The sequence below is a fragment of the Sparus aurata genome, chromosome 4, assembly GCF_900880675.1.
Source record: "Sparus aurata chromosome 4, fSpaAur1.1, whole genome shotgun sequence".
Taxonomy (NCBI): Eukaryota; Metazoa; Chordata; class Actinopteri; order Spariformes; family Sparidae; genus Sparus; species Sparus aurata.
Genome location: NC_044190.1, coordinates 38,826,421 through 38,845,509, shown reverse-complemented (window position 1 = coordinate 38,845,509; position 19,089 = coordinate 38,826,421). Strand labels below are relative to the sequence as shown.

General features: G+C 42.3%; 1 protein-coding gene across 1 annotated transcript; it reads right to left on the bottom strand.

Moving 5' to 3' along the window:
- Positions 1-8,681: 8,681 nt before the first annotated feature.
- LOC115579873 (uncharacterized) lies at positions 8,682-17,962 on the bottom strand. Its single transcript, XM_030413574.1, has 13 exons — positions 17,801-17,962; positions 15,288-15,478; positions 14,813-14,977; positions 13,929-14,070; positions 13,075-13,333; positions 12,823-12,964; positions 12,434-12,577; positions 12,234-12,292; positions 11,927-12,114; positions 10,876-11,270; positions 10,683-10,779; positions 10,312-10,483; positions 8,682-9,796 (listed from the first exon to the last, which is right to left on the bottom strand). The coding sequence occupies exons 1-13, from the start codon at positions 17,945-17,947 to the stop codon at positions 9,660-9,662; spliced, it is 2,238 nt and encodes a 745-aa protein (XP_030269434.1). The 5' UTR covers positions 17,948-17,962; the 3' UTR covers positions 8,682-9,659.
- Positions 17,963-19,089: the final 1,127 nt, after the last annotated feature.

Sequence of the window (19,089 nt, the reverse complement as noted above, 5' to 3'; positions counted from 1 at the left end):
CTGTTTGTTGCCTAACATTAGCTTCTTACTGCTACACAGTTAATTTATGTTTCAGAAATCACAAAGTGACGTTCATCTAAGATGATTATCTGAATGAACAAAATATGGAAGGATCATAAACTTGTGTTTCTGTTTATTTTCTGCAATATACTAAAATCCAATTGAAAAATCTTACAGGCTTTTTGTGGATGCAACCAGGGTGATGCTAACTTCAGGGTTAGTCTACAAAAATGCGTCATCCCTGCAGCATCAAATGGTTACATATGATTCAGCCAAACACTGCCCCTTTTATAGTCAATCCAATTCAATTCAACCATAGTCCACCCAGCAATGGGATAACTGCATCATGATGCGATTACTCAGCGCTCATTGGTCAGATCCCCCCTCCTGCGGACTAGGAACATTGATCCCACCTACACATCTGTAAGTTTTCATGACTACAACTTGCAAAACTGTGACATTGTTGCACTGAAAAAATCTGTCCACAGATAGACAAATAGCTTGCAAAAAATGATTCAGTCTCCTGGCGGTTACACCCCGCCTTTCCGAAACCCCTCTGTTCCGAACATAGACTTCAATTCATCGGGTTTCCCTCTTTTTTCAAAGACCCCGCTATTCCGAAAAGTGTATTGGGGAAACACCTCCATTCCGAAACCCCCCCACTCCGAACTAACCCTTACCTTAACCCACTTCAGAAATGTGTGGGCGGCTGGAAGTGGGGATTTCAGCACCACGGATAGCGGTGTTTAATTTCGGAACAGCGGTGTGTCGGAGTGGGGGGGTTTCGGAATGGAGGGGTGTCGGAATGTCACGGCTCCCCCCTCCTGGCGCCCTTGCTCAGACCACACCCATCTTGTATTTCTGCCTATATTTTGATCTCAGCTGCACAGCTGGCAAGTTTCATACCTGCATCATGCATAGCTTTGATGCTATCGAGACAGATAAACACCTGGCAATGTATTACATCCCTTTTTGTTGTAGTTCCCAGGTGTACAACTGCTGGTCCAGGATCACACTTTACCATCACCACCTGCATAACCCCGAATGAAAACATGTCATGCATTGTGATGATTCTGTCTCAGTTTTAGAGCTTTGTTGTGGCAGCTGCTTCCAGTAAGTAGAGCTGTGCTGTTTCCTCATAGCTCCACCATGCAGGTGCTACTGTAACAGTCCTCCTCAGGCCTCCTAACATATCTACATATCTCATCGACACTCATCAATCTCATTTCTGTCTGTGAGACCTTGGCCCTTATTTATCAAACGAAAGTACAGCAGAAAACCGTGCGTATGACCATTTCCACGCAAGCTTCGACATTTCTCAATTTGGACGTGAGCGGAAGCTACGATCAGATCTCATGTCAGGTCTGAGCTCATGTACGCAAATCTGAGTCTGTGGATTTGCGGTGTCTGCTAGTCTGAAAATAATTATTAAACAAACCTCAGCTGTCATTAAGCATAAGCAGTCACATATTAAGAACAGATCAAAACGAATTCTTAAAACAAATAAAACAAAATAAAAAAGCCCACATTTTTGTAAAATAAAACATGACAACTAATTAACGGAATACTTAATAACCCCGCTGGCAAACCCTGCTACCTGCTGCTTCGGGTTGCTGAAGGCAGAGGCGGTCCTGGCTAGATTTACGCCCTGGGCGAACCATCACTTGCCCCCCCCCCCCCCTCCCGCCTCTAGTCCTTCCAGAAAAACACAGAGTGTTTTTGTGATTGTTGCGGGCAAAAATCCTTGATTATGCGGCACGTTTTCTTAAAAAATGCAATGAAATATGCGGGATATTTATGCAATTTTGTGCGATGAAATTGCGGTAACTCCCAAAATTTGTGGTTTGATAATAAAAAGAGAGAAAAAAAAGTGATTCCCCCAACACCCTGTTCTCACTAGGCTACTACCATAATGTAAAGAGTCATTTCTTATTACTTCCTATGATAAGCAGCACACTACATCACAGAAAGTGCTGGGAATATTTAAGTTCTTGTTTTATTTCAGACCTTAATAAAAACATGGCTCAAACTTACAAAACATTGATGAGTCAAACAAGGTCTGTAGCTTTACAAAAGGAATATGCTACAACTTCTGTAAAAATGAATAAAGAAAATAAAAAATAAATAAATAAATGTGTGTTTCCTGTTTTACAGAGGTAGCTATACAAAACAGACATCTTCTGTTAAAATAAGTGCTTCCAATGGACAAAGTGCATCTCTTACTGTACCGTACATTTACATACTACTTATATACTTACAACTGGAAGGTTTTTGAAACTAGTATGATTTTTTTTGTTGGCAAATGAGAATGAGTTGCGGGCTTCATCATGGCTTCATCGCTTTTTGATGATGTTCACGTCGCGTAATTACGTCACTTCATAACGTTCCCATGGCAACAGGGGAAAATGGCTGCTCTTGTGTGAAGCAAACGCAACATTTTTCAACTTTCTGCTGAGATATATGTGACTTTTTTGCAACGAAAATGCGGGGATTATGAAATTATGCAAGCCCCGCATATTTTGCGCGGAAATCGGCAATTTATGCAGCGAAAGTGCGGCGTATTTGAAAAAATGCAGCCCCCGCATAAATATGCGGACTGATTATGATTTGAATTATGCGATCGCATAATCGCGTTTTCCTGGAGGGACTGTCTGACACACACAACCTGTATGACTCTGAGCAGCAAGTTGAGGTGACAATGAGGGCGCCCCAGCGCCCACTCCACTAAGGGAAATGAGCGGCGGTAGTCTAGAAAACTGGCGATTTCTTTTTTTTTTTTTTTTTTTTTTTTGTGAGTGCGTGCGCCCTCACATTGATTGCGCCCTGGGCGGTCTCCCACATTGCCCATAGCAAAAACCGGCCATGGCTGCAGGGCAGGTGGCTCCGTCTCAGACCAGCAGGGGGAGCGCTGCTGTATACCCCAGAGAAAGTTCTGTTCCGTTTTTTTTTTTTCCGCTGCATTTATCAAGACCCGATCATTTGTATGATGGAATTGGTCAGATATGAATGTTTCATAAATCACACGTGTGTCCTGTCGCATGACCAATTATGCACTCAGATCTGCACCCGTTTTCACGCAAGATTGATAAATGAGAGCCCTTGTGAGGACTTTAGTTTCCTCTGTGGAGAATGTGTTGCTCATTGTGCAGCATCCTGAGTACACAACTGTGTGACCATCATTAATGTGTTTGAGTTAATCTGTTCAAACTCCACATTGGTTTAAATGTCTCAGGTATGATCATATGTCTTTTTTAAAGCTTTCACTAACAGTTCTAACTTTATTTTCATTCAACTGTAGACAAATAAAATACATTTTTATTTGGTATATATGATATTGCTCAGTGATAAAAGGGCGCTGCACTATTGGCTGGGGGATTTATTTTGGACTTAAGTCGACAGTTTAGTCGCTTGTTTAGTGCTGATGAGAGTTAGTCAAACACCAGGATCGACACAATATTTCTTTATGTAAAAGTGTCATCGTTCAGTGTCTTGTTTTGTCTTATGTTTTGATTTCTATGCCCTCTTGTCTCCTTTCAGTGTTCTTCCCTGTTTTTTCCTTCCTTCTTGTTGCTTGTTTTTCTCCCCCTGTCAGTGTGCTGCTCATCAGCTGCACTCCCCTCACCTGTTGCTTCACCTCACCTGTCCCTCGTCTTGTGGTTAGTGTCTGTGTATAAAGTCTTTGTCTTCCCTCTGGTGTTTGTCAGTTCATTTTGTGTGATGTCCCCCTCGAGCATCCCTGTGTTTCCTCCTGTCTCCTGTCTCCTGGTGGTATGTTTTTGGATTTTGACTTTTGGTTTTTGTATGTTTGATTCAAACTTTGCTTTTGGTTGTACTTTGTTTGGCTGTCTTTTTTGCTACTTTGCTTTTGTCCCCTTTTGTCTAGTTTTTGGCCTAGCTCCCTTAGTTTTTTGTACTTGTTCAGTTTTTTGGTTAAATAAAGCTCACCTTTTGTTTCTCCTTATCCTGCCTCTCGGGGTTCTGCATTTGGGTCCACCTTAATTCTACCTCAACCCCAACAGAACAAACTGACCATTATGGACCCAGCAGTGACTGGCCTGGAGATGATTCACTGGTTTCAGGACTTGTTGGTGAATCCCTCTAGCAGGGCTTGTCAGATGCCTGCTACCCACCTGCCTGTTAGCTTCCAGTCCGCTCCAGCGCCTGCCAATCCCGAAATGTCCTCTTTCTTGGGAACCCGGCTGGCCTAACAAGTGCCCCCACCAAGAAAGCGATGTTCCCCGGCCACATCCTGGTTCACTGACGTCTGCAAGACAAGCCTGACACAAGGCCGGTACACCTGGCGGCACAACCAAGTGCTGAAGTGCCTTGCAGCTACGCTGGAGACCAGAGGGACATCCATCAATGCCCTACCTCCACCATCCCATCCTATATCTGCCAAAGGTTTTGTCCATGAAGGTACAAAGCCATTGAAGACCACAACCAGAACAACATCTGACCTTGGTCAGCTGGGAGGAGCAAGAGACTGGAAGCTAGTGGTGGACCTGAATCAGAGGCTCTGCTTCCCACCAGAGATCGCCACGACGAACCTCAGACCAGACCTCGTGCTCTGGTCCTCGTCACAACACAAGGTCTACATCATAGAGCTGACCGTGCCCTGGGAGGATCCGTTGAGGAGGCCTACGAACGAAAGAGCCTTAAGTACGCTGAACTGGCAGCCGATGCGGAACAACATGGCTGGAAAGCCAAGGTTTGCCCAGTGGAGGTCGGCTGCAGAGGCTTCGTGGGCAAAACAACTACCAGGCTACTTAAGGACCTAGGAATTCGAGGCCAAGCCCAACGCCAAGCCATCAAAGTCCTCTCAAGCGCAGCGGAGCAAGCAAGCCGGTGGCTCTGGCTGAAGAGGAGAGATGCCACCTGGGCCCCAAAATAGCATCTGTGGCGTGGAAGGGTTAAGAGCTGAGGGGGGCACACCTGGGATGCCAGATGTTGCCGATGAGCCCTCTGGAGGTGTTGTTGGCCTGTCATCGAAACACCAGTGAAGGAGGGTGCCCACCTGATGACTCTAATGAAGCTCCGAACCTCTCTGTCACACAGACAGCACCTTAGCCCCTACCTGGAAACCCCTCATTTGTCTGTACTGATCCACTTAATACCTCAGGAATGCAATCAATAAGGGATTATACGGTCTAGTCCTAAAACAGAACTGGCTCTGGAGCCCCAGCTCTAGGGTCAGCGGCCGACCCAGCACTTGCTGGGTGGTGTCCACTGCTGGCATGGCTGACACCCAGGCCGACACCTGCCAGTAGTTCTCTGTCGGCGGTCCAGACGGTGCCTGTTCCTGCTCCTCGGTCGTGGTCCTGCCGATGCCTGCCTGCCCAACCGACACTGGTTCCTGTTCCTCAGCTGGAGGCCTGGCCGAGTCCCAGCCCCCCGGCTGAGTCCTGTCCCAGCCCCCTCGGTTGGAGGCCCAGCCGCCAGCGACCCTCCGTAGGCTCCCAGGCCGACCGCCGCCAGCGACCCTCCGTCGGCTCCCAGGCCGCCGTTGGTGGCCCTGCCAAGGTCCAGGAGGCACTGCTAGTTACCCTCCGTCAGCTTCCAGGCCGACCGCTGCCAGTGACCCTCCGTCGGCTCCCAGGCCGCCGTTGGTGGCCCTGCCAAGGTCCAGGAGGTTTTCCCAGTCGGCGGTTTGGCCTCCAAGAGGTCTCAGCCTTTGTCTTTGGCCTCCAGAGGGTTTTCCGTCTTCACCCCCCGTCGTCAGCCTCCAGAGGGTCTCAGTCTTCGCCCCTTCAGTCGGCCTACTGAAGGTCTGAACCCTCCTCCACCCTCCCAGCTTCATTTGGACTTCATGGTGACAACATTTTTCGACATCATTCATTTGGTTCAGGGAAACAAGCCAACGAAAGCTGCTGAAGTTTGGTACAAGACAAAACAAACATTTCAAGTTCAGAATCAACCAGCATCTTGACGGACTGTTGGTCAGCGATTGTGTTATGAATTTATAATGACTAGGGATGCAGTCAAGTGGTTGCTGTATTTAATGGAAAGTTTCAGGTACTAAGCCTGTGCTACATACCAACTGTCAGTCTAAAACCTACAAGGAAGTAAATGCACTCATACCACAGAGTCCAATCGTGATAAAAAGCATGATTATATGGATTTACAGTAAGCAGGGCGATGACGGGCAATGTTCCATGACGCCTGAATACAGTTTGTACAACTATTCTCTCACACTGAAAAGAGAAACTAAGAGTTCTTTATTGCTTGCAAACAAGAGTCACACATCAGCAGCACATAGATGATGACTGAAGTGAGGCAGTCTCTTCTCATCCTTTATAATAGTCGAAACAAATTGCAGCAGTCACAACGTTATAATGTGAACTCACTTACAACAACACTGCACCATCTCCACATTCAAATTAAACTTAGCATATACATACATTCAGTAGTTTATGTGTCACAATTCTGTCGCTAGACAGAAACCATGCAGGAGTCCACAGACACAAGTTTTCACCTTAAACACCCGTTAATATTGCATCAATATTTGTTAAGTTTCATATACAAGAATTGAATATCAAAATAATAAAGGGACATTAGAGAATTTCCCTCATAATCACACACCATTTACCTACATTATGTTTTCAAGTCTTCACATTCATGCATCTAGCAGGTTATATTCACTACTGAGATCTGTGCATTTCAATTGACGACATATTAATACTTCAAATGTAGCTTTAATAACAATCCTGCAAACTAACTGAGGTCAGAGACTTAAGTATGGCAAACTTTAGCATTTTCATTACAACAACCTACATCTTTCCGCATCATTCATTTGGTTCAGGGAAACGAGTCAGTGAAGGCATCTGAAGTTCGATCCAAGACAACACAAACATTTCAAGTTCAGAATCAATATAAACAATACAGTTTATTGCTGCCATAGACTCTCCCTCCACCTACGACACTTGTAATGAGTGTTATTCATTTTACAAAGACAGCTGAAGCACACAATAAACAAAGAACGTTTCTCAACAGATGTTCTTCGGGCCCTTCCTGAGCAGTTCCTACTGCTATCGGGGTCCCTGCCATCAGGGGAAACTGTTGCTAATGGAGGTGGGTGTGATTGGACTGTGTTGGTGTTTTGGTATGTGATGCATGTCAAGTGGTATCAACATGAATGCCAGGAAGCCAACGTTTCACAGCAGTACATTGCATTGAAACAAGACAGTCAAAGTTGAATTTTACCTGTCAGTGGTTTTAATGTGTGTCAGCTGATGAGTGACAGGTTATTGTTGGTGTGGGCAACTTGATGGAGGTCAGAGACATCATCTTCTGCAAAGAAGGGCCCTGTATGTTCCATGACCGCTAGGTGGTAAAAGCAGAAGCGGACTGTGTTGGATAACTAATGTGCCAGGTTTTCTCGACTCTTTCTAACCACTAACTTACCAACAACTCTGGTGGCCTGCCAATGCAAAGTGTCTGAAGCATTCTCCAGATTCGCTTCCCACACCTTTAAATTGTGTGTCTACAAACAGCCACCCACACATCCTTTGTTGGTCTACAAGGTGACCCAGGAAAACTGAACCAGACCGAATTAGCAGGTCAGGATGCATTTGTTAGCTGCAACAAAGGCCAGCTTTTGCAGACGATGCTGCAGCAGGTGAGATCTCCTGTCCGGATTAAAAGGCAGGGCCACTGAGTTCAGATGAACACAAACACACATCCATGAGTGACAAGTGTTTTACATTTTTCAGAAGTTATATCTGATGCCAAGAAAATACAAGAAAAACAAACGCACTCATCAGACCAGTTTGTCCCTCTTGTAACTTCACACATTTTTGTAATTGCATTCATCAGAGGTTATGTTTTCACGCATAGTGGTTTGTTGGTTTGTTTGTTGGTTTGTCAGCAGGGTTACACAAAAACGACACTGAACCTATTTTCACTAAACTTGGATGGAGGATGGAGAATAGACCCCATTAACTTTTTGGTCCCTCCACTATCATGATGAAGGGACAGATCAAGGAACTATCCTTCTCTCTTTCTTTAACATTTTGAAACACTTTTGTTAATTCCTCGGGGAATAGTGAATAATGTGCATCCAAATAAAAATCAGAATTTAGAAGATTTGATTATATTTTATCTGATATTGGATAAGGCTCTATTGAACTGAAGGGGACTGTTGGCAGAGGCATGCACTCTGCTTAGTTCAATTGTAGTTCAGTTTTTAGTTTTAGTAACATGAAGTGGAAAATGAGACCGTCCCTGTCTCTCTCTGTCATCTGTACAAGTCTGTGGACAATTAGTTGAAGTTGTTTAATGCTGCTGGACTGTGGATTTCTTTGTGAAGGACTTTGGGTGCCTCGTCTCAGTGCACAGCGTTGGAGGCAGAGCCCTGTCATTCCTGTGAAAGCTGCTCAGTGGTGCTTTGCAGACAAACAAAAGCCATTTTAGTGATTGAGTTTATGTCAGCAAGACTTCCTGTCCAAGAGCTCATTCAGCTCATCGACCTGGTTTTTAAGATGAGACTGTAAATTCAATTGCATCTTCTTGTTTTGTTTTGTTTTTTTGGCTGAATTAATAGTTCATATTTATGATTGGAGTGTAGTTTTCAGGATTTTTTTATATAGTAGTGAGGGTAGTGGTGGATTGTTGTAATGGTTATAAATTGTTATATAATATTCTTGCTATTTTCAGAAAATGAGACGCAAATGCACACATGCAAAGGAAGGTAACAGGTCAAAGGACTTTAATAAAGTCAGCTGTAATCCAAAAAGTCTGAAATACAAGAAAAAAAGGCCAATACATTTTCATTTGATCCACTAATTAGTTAATCAAATAACTGTTGCAGCTCTACAAGCATATATGAACAAACTTTGTCATTAAATGTATTATTGATGACATTCAGTCACTAAATGAGACAGTCCATCTCCACCTTCAATCGCATTATGTTATAAATTCATCTTACAAATCATCTGCCACCTTGAGCGGCTGCCAGTGTTAGCAAAAGTTAGCCAATGATGTTATCGCTAGCAAGAGGCAGTACAGCACACTCAGCGCATACTGTAGAATGTGTGTTTTTCTTCCACAAACTGGCAACTCTTAAGACTCTTGATCGCTGACAAAACACAAATACCACGTGATACCAAGGGCATTACACTACTGGCTGACAAACCTTGTTAGAAGCTGGAAATAACCAGAAGAATTCTGACACAGATAAACAAAACTATCATATTTGACCCAACAGACACTTTTAAAATCATAATAATGTTGAGACTTTTATCCTGCACCTTTCTACAAACTTATATCGATGTGATATATTCTTAAAATGATTACTGACATGACCTTTATGTGAAGAGAATATATATTAGCCATGTGTTTAGCCTTACCCTTAAAACAAGTAATCAGTATACTCAAACTCATATTAAAAACACATTTGTATATTTTCATTCAGAAATTCAGCAGTGAATTATCTTTTTCCAGTTTTCAGAGCAGCTGAGGTGCTGAGTTCTCTGTACAGACTTATCCACACACAATGTGCTTCATGTTGTCTCAACCGATGGAAGCAACTTTTAACTTTTCAAATTTGGGACTGCGTGACAATGAATGATAATAAAACCAATCAAAAGAGACAAAAACACACAGACTGTTGCTGAGAATCTTTCTGATCATCAGCTCTGTGAATCAAAATGGCTTCTAGGTCTTCAGTCTGTCTCAGAGGTTGGCAGCGGTTGGTATTTAGCGTTGGACCTCCTCGAGCGGTAGATCACCACGCCGCATGCCAGGAGGCAGCCGACAATGAAGACGATGTTCAAGCCAAGATTCAGGCTCAGACCTGATGCTGAAACAAAAGAAACAGAAAAGAATTCAGGTAGAATAACAAAACAACTCAGCAGCACCACAAAGCACATTCCTCAACACAGATCCATTTGTCACAAACGTATCCAGAGAATATTTGTTATATTTAATGTCATTTAATCATAATGCTGTTAAAGAATAATGTTCCCCATTGCAAAATAATGACAGCATTGTTTCGCTTGTAGGATTTATGGTCTGAGTGTCACTGGCCCAAAAGTGAATTTCATACCGGAGAATCTTTCAGAATATTTCAAAAAATGTAAGCCAACTGAAAATGAATTGGATCATCATTATTGATCCTATTTGCTTTGTTTCTGAAGGTGAGTTTTGAATTAATAATTTGGTTTGACTTCAAGGGCTCCAAATTAAATATGGAAACTATACAGTCGAAGCTCTTTCTCCATCATGATGGTTCAGATTATTGTATTAGAGTTCTTCAGATTCATCTACAGCAGCACTATCTTAAGAACTGACGGCTGTGTGGACGTGCACGCTGACCTTGGCTGTCAGAAGTTTTAACCAGGTGCAAAGGACCCTGGGAAATGAAGTGGCTTGAAGACTCGGCCACAGCTTCTCTTTTGCGGCGACTGTTTCCTGTGACACATCCCTGAGAGCACCTGGTCCCAGAAACACCGGACTCACACAGGATGACTGAGCAGGTGATGTACACCTGCAGACACAAAGATGTAAAATCAGACTCAGTTTGCAAAAAATGATCAGATAGACAAAGAGGAACCCTTTTATCTGTGTTGTAAAACAGTTAATAAATATGATAAACATGTTACTGCCAATAAATCCTGACTTTTTAGGTGGTGGGAAACTACATAATATTTATAAAAGAAAACGTGTGATTTACAAAGTGACCTCACCTGTTCATGAGCACCGATGAACTCGAAAGCCTCCATTCCGAATCTGAACTGAGTCCTGGAGCTGGGGTAGATCTGCACTGTGTTGTCCTTCACACACCTGCAACATGACGCAGTTATAATTTATAAGGGAAATAGAGACAATTCTTACGATCATCAGCTAACAAACAAAAGCCTTTTCATTGCCCACACACACCCATTTTGGATGATGGTGTAGCCGATGCGAGAGTTGGGATTGTCGTAAGGAGTGGCCCTGCAGGACTCCACAAACAGCTCTGTGTTGGGGATGGAGGTGGTCGCCTCGATCTGCATGAAGATCATCTGTTTGAGGTACACCTCCACTGGGTAAGTGCTGCTGGTGACTTGTGTTCTGAACCGCTCGCTCTCAAAGAATTCAAACTGGAAGGTGAAAGCACCGAAGCCCTTCTCTGTGAAGGCATACGGGTTTTTGTGCGTGAATCCCAGGGTCAGGTTGGTGACTTTGGGGTAGGCACATGAGAAGGCGATCTCGACGTCATGTTGCCTGGAAATGACTCCATTTGTGTCAGCAGAGGTGATCTCGTTCTTAAAGATGATGTTGTCATTATCCTCCTGAAAGTGAAACAGAATTATATTTTGAACAAAATAGTTGGTTCTACATCGATTATAAATTAAAGACTGATGCCACTTTTCTCCTTCCTGATAGTGATTTCTAACTAACTAACTGACCCTGTAAGGATGTGATGTTATGGATGTTTTAATGTTTATAGAATTTGTTCACTTAAAAATCACAAAATAACATATTTGACTCTGGCCCCACCAGTAAAGGCGACACATGTTCAGGATGCAAGGCTGTAATTTCGAGGGGTTAGGCACGAGTCTTGCCAATTTCAACACCAGATTTTGTCAAGGTCATTGAAAATGTGGGATTTTAAGGTTTTAAAGCAGTTGTTCTTTGTCTTTTATGGCTGACTGTCAAAATAGATAATAAAAGAAAGTTGTATGGCAATTATGCTCTCCAAGGTTTTACCCGAGCAAGGCCATACAACAGTGATAGCAATCATATCACATCCATACAGGGTTAGTAGTGTATACATCTGTTATCGGATGGATACTCTGTATCGGAACACGTATCAGAATCGGTATTGGGAAGGAAAAATGGTATCCGAACAGATCTAGTTGCTAGTAACAGTCGACGTGGAATGGCTGAAGAGAACACAGATGTGGGCATAGATTTAAAAGCGTTGAACAGTTTCTACATGCATTACATCAATCAGGGTTCCACATGTGTTCAGCGACATGACGGCCACCAGGTGGGTTGAGTTGGAACGTGTTGTCAGGTTGCAGGAAGAATCCCGGAAGTCGTTCAGATGCAAACTGTCCTCGAAGCGCCTGATGAGGTAGGTCTTCTCCACCTCGACCTTCATTGTTGTTTCACTGCATGTCACTGTGGTGTCTAAATATATGTACATTTATTTGTGTCAGTGTGATGATGCAGTCAGGGTCAAGGCTTCATACACTTGACATCTATTTGTAAAATTCATGTCGTCTAATAGATAAATGTCATCTACTAACTATGGCGTCCAACATCAACAGTCACACAGCGTAGCTCTGAGTGATAGCCTCTGCCGTTTCTGAAATATAACACAGAAGAAGAGGTTTTTTTTTTTTTAATGAAAGTTTGGATGAAAATCTGATTTGTTGTTAAATGTTGTAAGTTTCCATATTTAACTCAGAGCCCACGTAGTCAAACCAATGATTCATTTCAAACTCACCTGGCCTTTGCTTCAGAAATAAAGCAAACAGGGAAATGATCATTCACTTCATTTTCAGTTGGCTTCCATTTTATGACGTATTCCTCTGTGGAGATTTTCAAACGTGTAATACCCTTCGGTCCAGTGACAATCAGGCTATAAATCCTTCAAGAGAAACAATGATGACATTATTTAGCAATGGAGAAAAATATTCTTAAACAGCATTATAATTACATTTCTTAGATATAATTTGGATATGTTTGTGATAAATTTATCTAAGTTAGTTTATAGAGAGTAAGTCATATTGCAAAAATAACCGGAAAATCTGATGTCAATGCACATTACACGCACGTTGTACTCGCTAATTTGCTGCAAAATAACAGAATGATTTAAAAACAACATTTTCTTACGTGGCGTTTTGTGCTCTGGATCTGACTTTGATGTTGAGGGTCTGGTTGACAAACGCTGGAAGATTTGCTCCATTAATTGGAGTTGGTGCCACGAAAATGGGAAAGTAATCACCCTCAGTGCATGAAGGGGCAGGAGCGTCACCTGAAAATCAGATGGCAGAAGAGACGGGCGTTGAGTAATTGATAATATTTGATAATATATATTTACATTTAAATCAATGCTGCTAAAATAAAAAAATAGATATATTGCACCATAAACTGAGAACTGCAGGGGGAGCTTGCTCAAAGGAGCAATCGATCTTCGGAAAAGCGCTGTGGTCGTTGGGACAGTTGTGGTGGTGAGTGGGCTTTGACGTTTGCTCCTTCCCACAGAGAGGGGGCCCTTTGTTGAGTACGATCCATCAGAGTAGGACACCGTAATGTTTCTGTTGGGAAAGTCCTCCACCACAAGCTCAAAGGGATAGTAGTTTCCATATCTACCTCCACTTATATACTTTAATGTGCAGGAATTCTGACAAAAAGGAAAAAATATTTTCATCACACAGTATACATGACAACAGCTGCTTCGGGTTACACAGCTTAAAACAAACACTGGCTCAATGTGTCACCCACAGCAGTTTCTGAGCGGTACCATCAGCCTATCGACAATGGAAGCTACTGTGCAACATACAGGCAAAGAGACTGGAGCTCCTCCAGTGTGTCAAAGGGAGGGCAGCACATGTTGGCAATGTTGCAATAAACATCTCCATCTTGTGATAATTTCTGTTTTAAAAAGCGGGCACAGTTTCCCAGCAACGCCACTGATAATGCCCCGAATAACTTAAAGGAGGCGAAAACTGTGGCTTTTAATTCTGTTGCTCTTTACTGCCCAATCACTGCACTATCCCCGGTTTCAGTCCCATTTATATCCAAATGTTCTTTAGTGTTCACTACAATTGTGTTTTAAATTTGAGGAACCACATATTTCATATTGAAAGCTCATAACCTCTTTATTGGATGAATTGCCTATAAGGAAATTAATAATACGATGTAGCTTCCTACTCCAAAAAGAGAGACCCTCATATATAGATAGATAGATGGATGGATGGACTGGAATTCCTCCTTACCTGATTTAAAGAGAAGCCTGTCATCAGACCACACAGCCCGCACTCATAGGTACTGGAACTTGTTGCTACCCTGCATCTGACTTGGTCGCCATCAGGGTCAAACAAGTTCAGATTGAATGATCGTGGGCAGTTTATGGGCACTCTGTAACATACAAATCCACAGAATATGGGAACAGTTTGCTTCTGATGAAATACAACTTGAAAACAATAATTGTTTGTAGTCAAGTTATAAAAGTGGATTAACAACATTGTGTCACTAGAAATTACATCAGTATCAGTTGAAACTTGTTGAAATGTAATTAAATTAAGACTGCAGTTTCATGTTTGAGATTCTAATTGCGTGATTAAGGACGACTTTCTGTCAAAACATTTAACTAGAAAAGACGTCTAAAGAGGTCATACCAGTGGTGGTTCTAGACCAGTTTTAAAAGGGGGGCCAGGTTGGGGCCGGCTTTTTTGTTAGGGGGCACATACAACCCAGAAAAAAGGATAAATCCCTCATTCAGACAAAGCAGTGTTTACAATTTCAGCAATTCTGATTGGGAAGCAAACTGCTGAGACACTTTACTGTATTTCTGCCTTTCCCTTCAGGACAAAATCATTGCAAGAAATCTATCATTGTATTGTTAATGCAGACTCCCTGTCAAGGGGGCCACAGGGGGGTCCAGACTCAGAGTTACGGGGGCACTGGCCCATGCACAGAAATGTTTCATAACACAGTAAAAAAAAGTCCAAAACCCAATAAGCACAAAATGACCTCTTTTAAACATCACCGCGGCCGGTCAAACTGATCATACAGGGCCTGTGTGGTTACTTTCAGAATACAGTTGACTTTGTTTCCAGTTATAATGGTATATAGTTTCATGGGAAGTGGTGGTCATTACCTGAGAATGGGTAGCATGGTAGTCACTGGAGCTCTGTTGGATTTGCCAGTATCAGATCGGGTTCCCAGGTCAATGTGTGCCATCATTCTCCAGTAACCCCTTGAGCTTCTAAGGTTGGCTACCCAGTAGCCCTCACCAGTGGAACTAGCGATCCGAGTGGGGTATCTGTTTGAATAAATATTTGAATAATGAGGACAGTATGTCAATATTTTAAATGTTATCTCTTAAATGGCACAGTGGGAATTAGCAAGGTCTTCTCTGACCACAGGATGGAGTTTAGAACTGTACTGCCCGGCCACAAAAAAAGTAGTTGGACTGCCTTTTCCTTGCTAAGGGAGTTATCAAATAAGTGAAGAACCATTGGGTCGAACCATCATAAAATATCTTCAAGTTTTCAAGAAATATAATTACAGGATGTATTTCAAGATCAAATACTGAGGTGGATTTTGCTCATGGAATCAAAGTGATATCTCACCTGATCTCAAAGGGTAGGTTGCTGTTGAGTTTTCTCTTTGTCACCACCTCATGTTGGCACCAGGTGAAACCATAGGAATTACGGAAAATTTGTGCAATGCTATAGTACGTCCGAGACCCACAATGACCATAGGAACATGTGTAGTGATTCACAAAGCAGTCACGTACAGTTTGCTTGTCACGAAGTTCCACCTGCAAACAATCATGTAAAGATTTTCTCTGTGACAACTCAAAAACAATTTGTTGAACTCTAAAGACAGGAAACAATGTGGAACACCGTTGGATATCTCATTTTGCAACCAAACTTTGAATTGACGTTTATATCATTGTGATCAGAATTACTTCAATTACATCTTTCATGATAGTTAATGCACAGTCAAGCAAAGATTCAGGGCTGAGGAGAATATCACAACACACATCGTCTCAAAGTGGTTCTCATGTAACTGACCAGGGGTCCGTTTCACAAAGCAGGTTTAGTGAAAACTCTGAGTCTGTTAACCCTGAAATGAGGGAAACTCTGAGTTTTCCGTTTCACAAAGGGAGGTAACTCAAACCAGAGAAAGAGGGGTAACTCCAGCCTGTTTCACAGAGAGAGGTAACTTAAGCTCTCGGTCAGTTACCATGGTAACATACTCTCTGAAACTAACCTGGTCGGGACCAGGTTTTTCTCAACAAACCTCGAGTTTCTCTCTGTCTCCGCCCTCTTTCAGCCACACGGTATTTGATTTCCTCATTCATTCAGTCAGCAGGCGAGTTTTGGCGTAGTATAGTTCTCATTGATCATTGCAAAAATCAGTCAGTAGGCCTACATTCAAAGTTATATTAGGTGGCGACTATTTTCACTACCATGGCATGTCCTTTTGATAATAATCCCGTGGATGAAGGTGCAGCATTACTGCGCAGAGAATTAAATATTCGTCGGGAGATGATTATCAGACGCGCATAGATGTTCTTGCATTTCCAGACAATTATCTTTTTGAGCGGTACCGTTTCACGTCACAGTCCGTCATTTACATACACAACCTAATCCGTCCTTACATTTCCAACATTACCAACCGAAGTCATGCTCTCACATCCCAGCAGATATTGTGTGTTGCGCCGCGTTTTTTTGCAAATGGGAGTTTTTTTTATACAACTTCGGAGATGCAGAGCACTTGAGCAAGGCAACTGTATGCAGAGCGGTCACAAAAGTGTGCCTCGCCCTGAAACGGCTATACCCATTTTTATCATTTTCAGCTCCTCTGCCTCCGTTAGAGGTGGCGGTGCTGGGCCACCACCCGTCTGTTAGTTTAAATAGGCTTAATTATTTAACAGAACATGATATAGATGAGAAGACATTTATGTGTTTGAAAACAGCATTATGTTGGGGATAAAACAACTGTACAGTCAAACAGCCACTTAATATTTACTTTACAATGTAAAACATGATCAAAATGAGTTACCCCCATGAGATTATGCCGAGGTCTAATGTTTTTATGTTTCATCTTAAGCTGCAGCCAAGTGCGCTTCTCAGCCGGGGTTGCACCTAAATGAAATAAATTAATAGGCTACCACTCAAGCAGTTTCCCCCTGTAATTTTATTGTGATTGCAAAGGACTTCATTTAAAATTGCGCATTGACCCGAGCACCAATGTTCTCCCACGCCGTCTCCCTCTCTTTTGCTGCTGCAGCGGTGTTACACTTCCTTCTAAAAACGTGCTCAAACTCACTGTATGAGCGCATTAATATTTACATTTCCAGTGGGGTGAAAAACGTAGCCCTCCTCTTCCCCGTTGCCATGGTGACTCGTCGAATCAGGGCTCCATTGATGCTGTCTTTTTATACTTGTGGTGCACGTGCTTAACTCCAGGTTAAACTACTCCGAGTTGATCAAACTAACTCAAATCAGCTGTTCTGGAACCGAAAACTCAGAGTTTCCTATCTCAGAGTAGATCAACTCAGAGTTCAGGGTTAGACTCAGAGTTTGTTGAACCTGCTTTGTGAAATGGACCCCAGCTCGTAACCGAATGGATTATAGAATAAAATGAAGATCATTATAAAGTGAGACAAAAACTAGATTTAAGAAAATAACAAATTAAATTGAATTAAATTAAAAGACAAAAATGGAAATAAAAATGACAATTAAATAGATTTAAATGCTGCAATAATAATAATAATTATTATTGTTTTGTTGTTGTTTTGTTGTTGTTTTGTTGTTGTTGTTATTATAACAACAGATCAAATAGAATAAAATGTTACTACATAGATGCAATAAAAATCAGTAAAGAAAATAAAGTAAATAATGCCTGTAAAAACACACACACACACAGTTTCAGTGTGTCCTGGTTGAGCTGTAAAAAAGTTTTGTAACTCTCAGATATTAACATCTAAAATTTAAGTTTTTTTTGAGTATTTTTAATAACTTTTTTCACTTTTTCTCTGAAAATGAAAATATCAATCAGGTACATTGTATAAATCAGGATGTGACAGGATACCCTCTGATCAGATACGCTTGGCACCCAAAATTAAACTTACCTCATAAGTCCCGTCTGAATTCCTCCCTTTTGGAGTGACAGTGAGTGATCCACCAAAGAACCTCTTCATGTTTGGGTCAGTTCTGGACCATGCTGATGTAGCTGAGACCATGAGCAGCAGATGCAGGAGCAGCGTGAGAGAAGCCATCTTACTGACTAACCCAACTTCAATGTGAGTTGAATCTTAAATGTTCTGCTATGAGACAACAAAGACACAAGTCATTTTACTTTCTGCATCATTTGCCAAAAGTCTGAAGCATGAAGTATAACTAGTTTTACCCCCATGTGCTATCAAAAACCTCAAATCTTTTAGCAATGCTGTCATGTTCTTGGAGCACAATTATAAGAATGGGTGGAACAGATATTTCAGATGCACTGATGCACATTATCTCGAACTTGTCAACACCGACGCTTTGGGTTGGTGGCTTGCCAACCTGGGAATGAGACTCAACAACCATCTGTCTTCCTCCAGAATCTCTTATCGCACCTTTCAATGAAAAATGAAACATATACTGTTGATTGATCCAGGATTTTTTTTCTCACTTTCTGTCCCATTTTCTGATCTGATTGCTTTGACATGTTTGTTAGTTTCTTGGGGAATAATCCACAAATCTCAATGAAATGAATCAGGTGTATTTAAGTGGTTTGATATATGGCTACTGAGTTCGATAATACACTGTTGGGCCTTGGCGGAAGTATGCGCTCTAGGTATCTTTTCATGTGAATTTGCTGAAAAATAGGTCACTTTTATCTCTTTTTGCCCTCCACACATAACTTCCAGCAAAGCCCTGGCTGGAACACAACTTAATCAACACTCACATGACTCACATTTGCCACAGTTCTACAGCCTCAATCAGTATAACATTTTACATATATGTTACCATGGTTATGCTGATGACCCACCAATTTACATAAACATATCACCAGTGGACTATAACCAGAATTATAATTATTCTATTAGCCCTGCGAACAGTGGAACTGTGTGTGTAACAGCAGCCAAAGTGGACTTGGACCTGCAGTACTTCTCCTTCACACACTTGGACCTGTGATACCTCTCTTTCACACTCTTGGACCTGCGGTACCGCTCCTTCACACTCTTGGACCTGCGGTACCTCTCCTTCACACACTTGGACCTGTGGTACCTCTCCTTCACACACTTGGACCTGTGACACCTCTCCTTCACACACCTGGACCTGTGATACCTCTTCTTCACACACCTGGACCTGTGATACCTCTCCTTCACACACTTGGAACGGTGGTACCTCTCCTTCCCACACCTGGACCTGTGAT

Bases quoted from the DNA above. Each gene is read 5' to 3' on its own strand.
- LOC115579873 (XM_030413574.1), bottom strand. From the start codon at position 17,947: ATGGCTTCTCTCACGCTGCTCCTGCATCTGCTGCTCATGGTCTCAGCT. The intron at 15,479-17,800 runs GTAAGTTTAATT...GATTGTTTGCAG, and splicing joins ATTCAGACGGGACTTATGAG to GTGGAACTTCGTGACAAGCA. The intron at 12,965-13,074 runs GTGCAATATATC...TCTGATTTTCAG, and splicing joins CCTGCAGTTCTCAGTTTATG to GTGACGCTCCTGCCCCTTCA.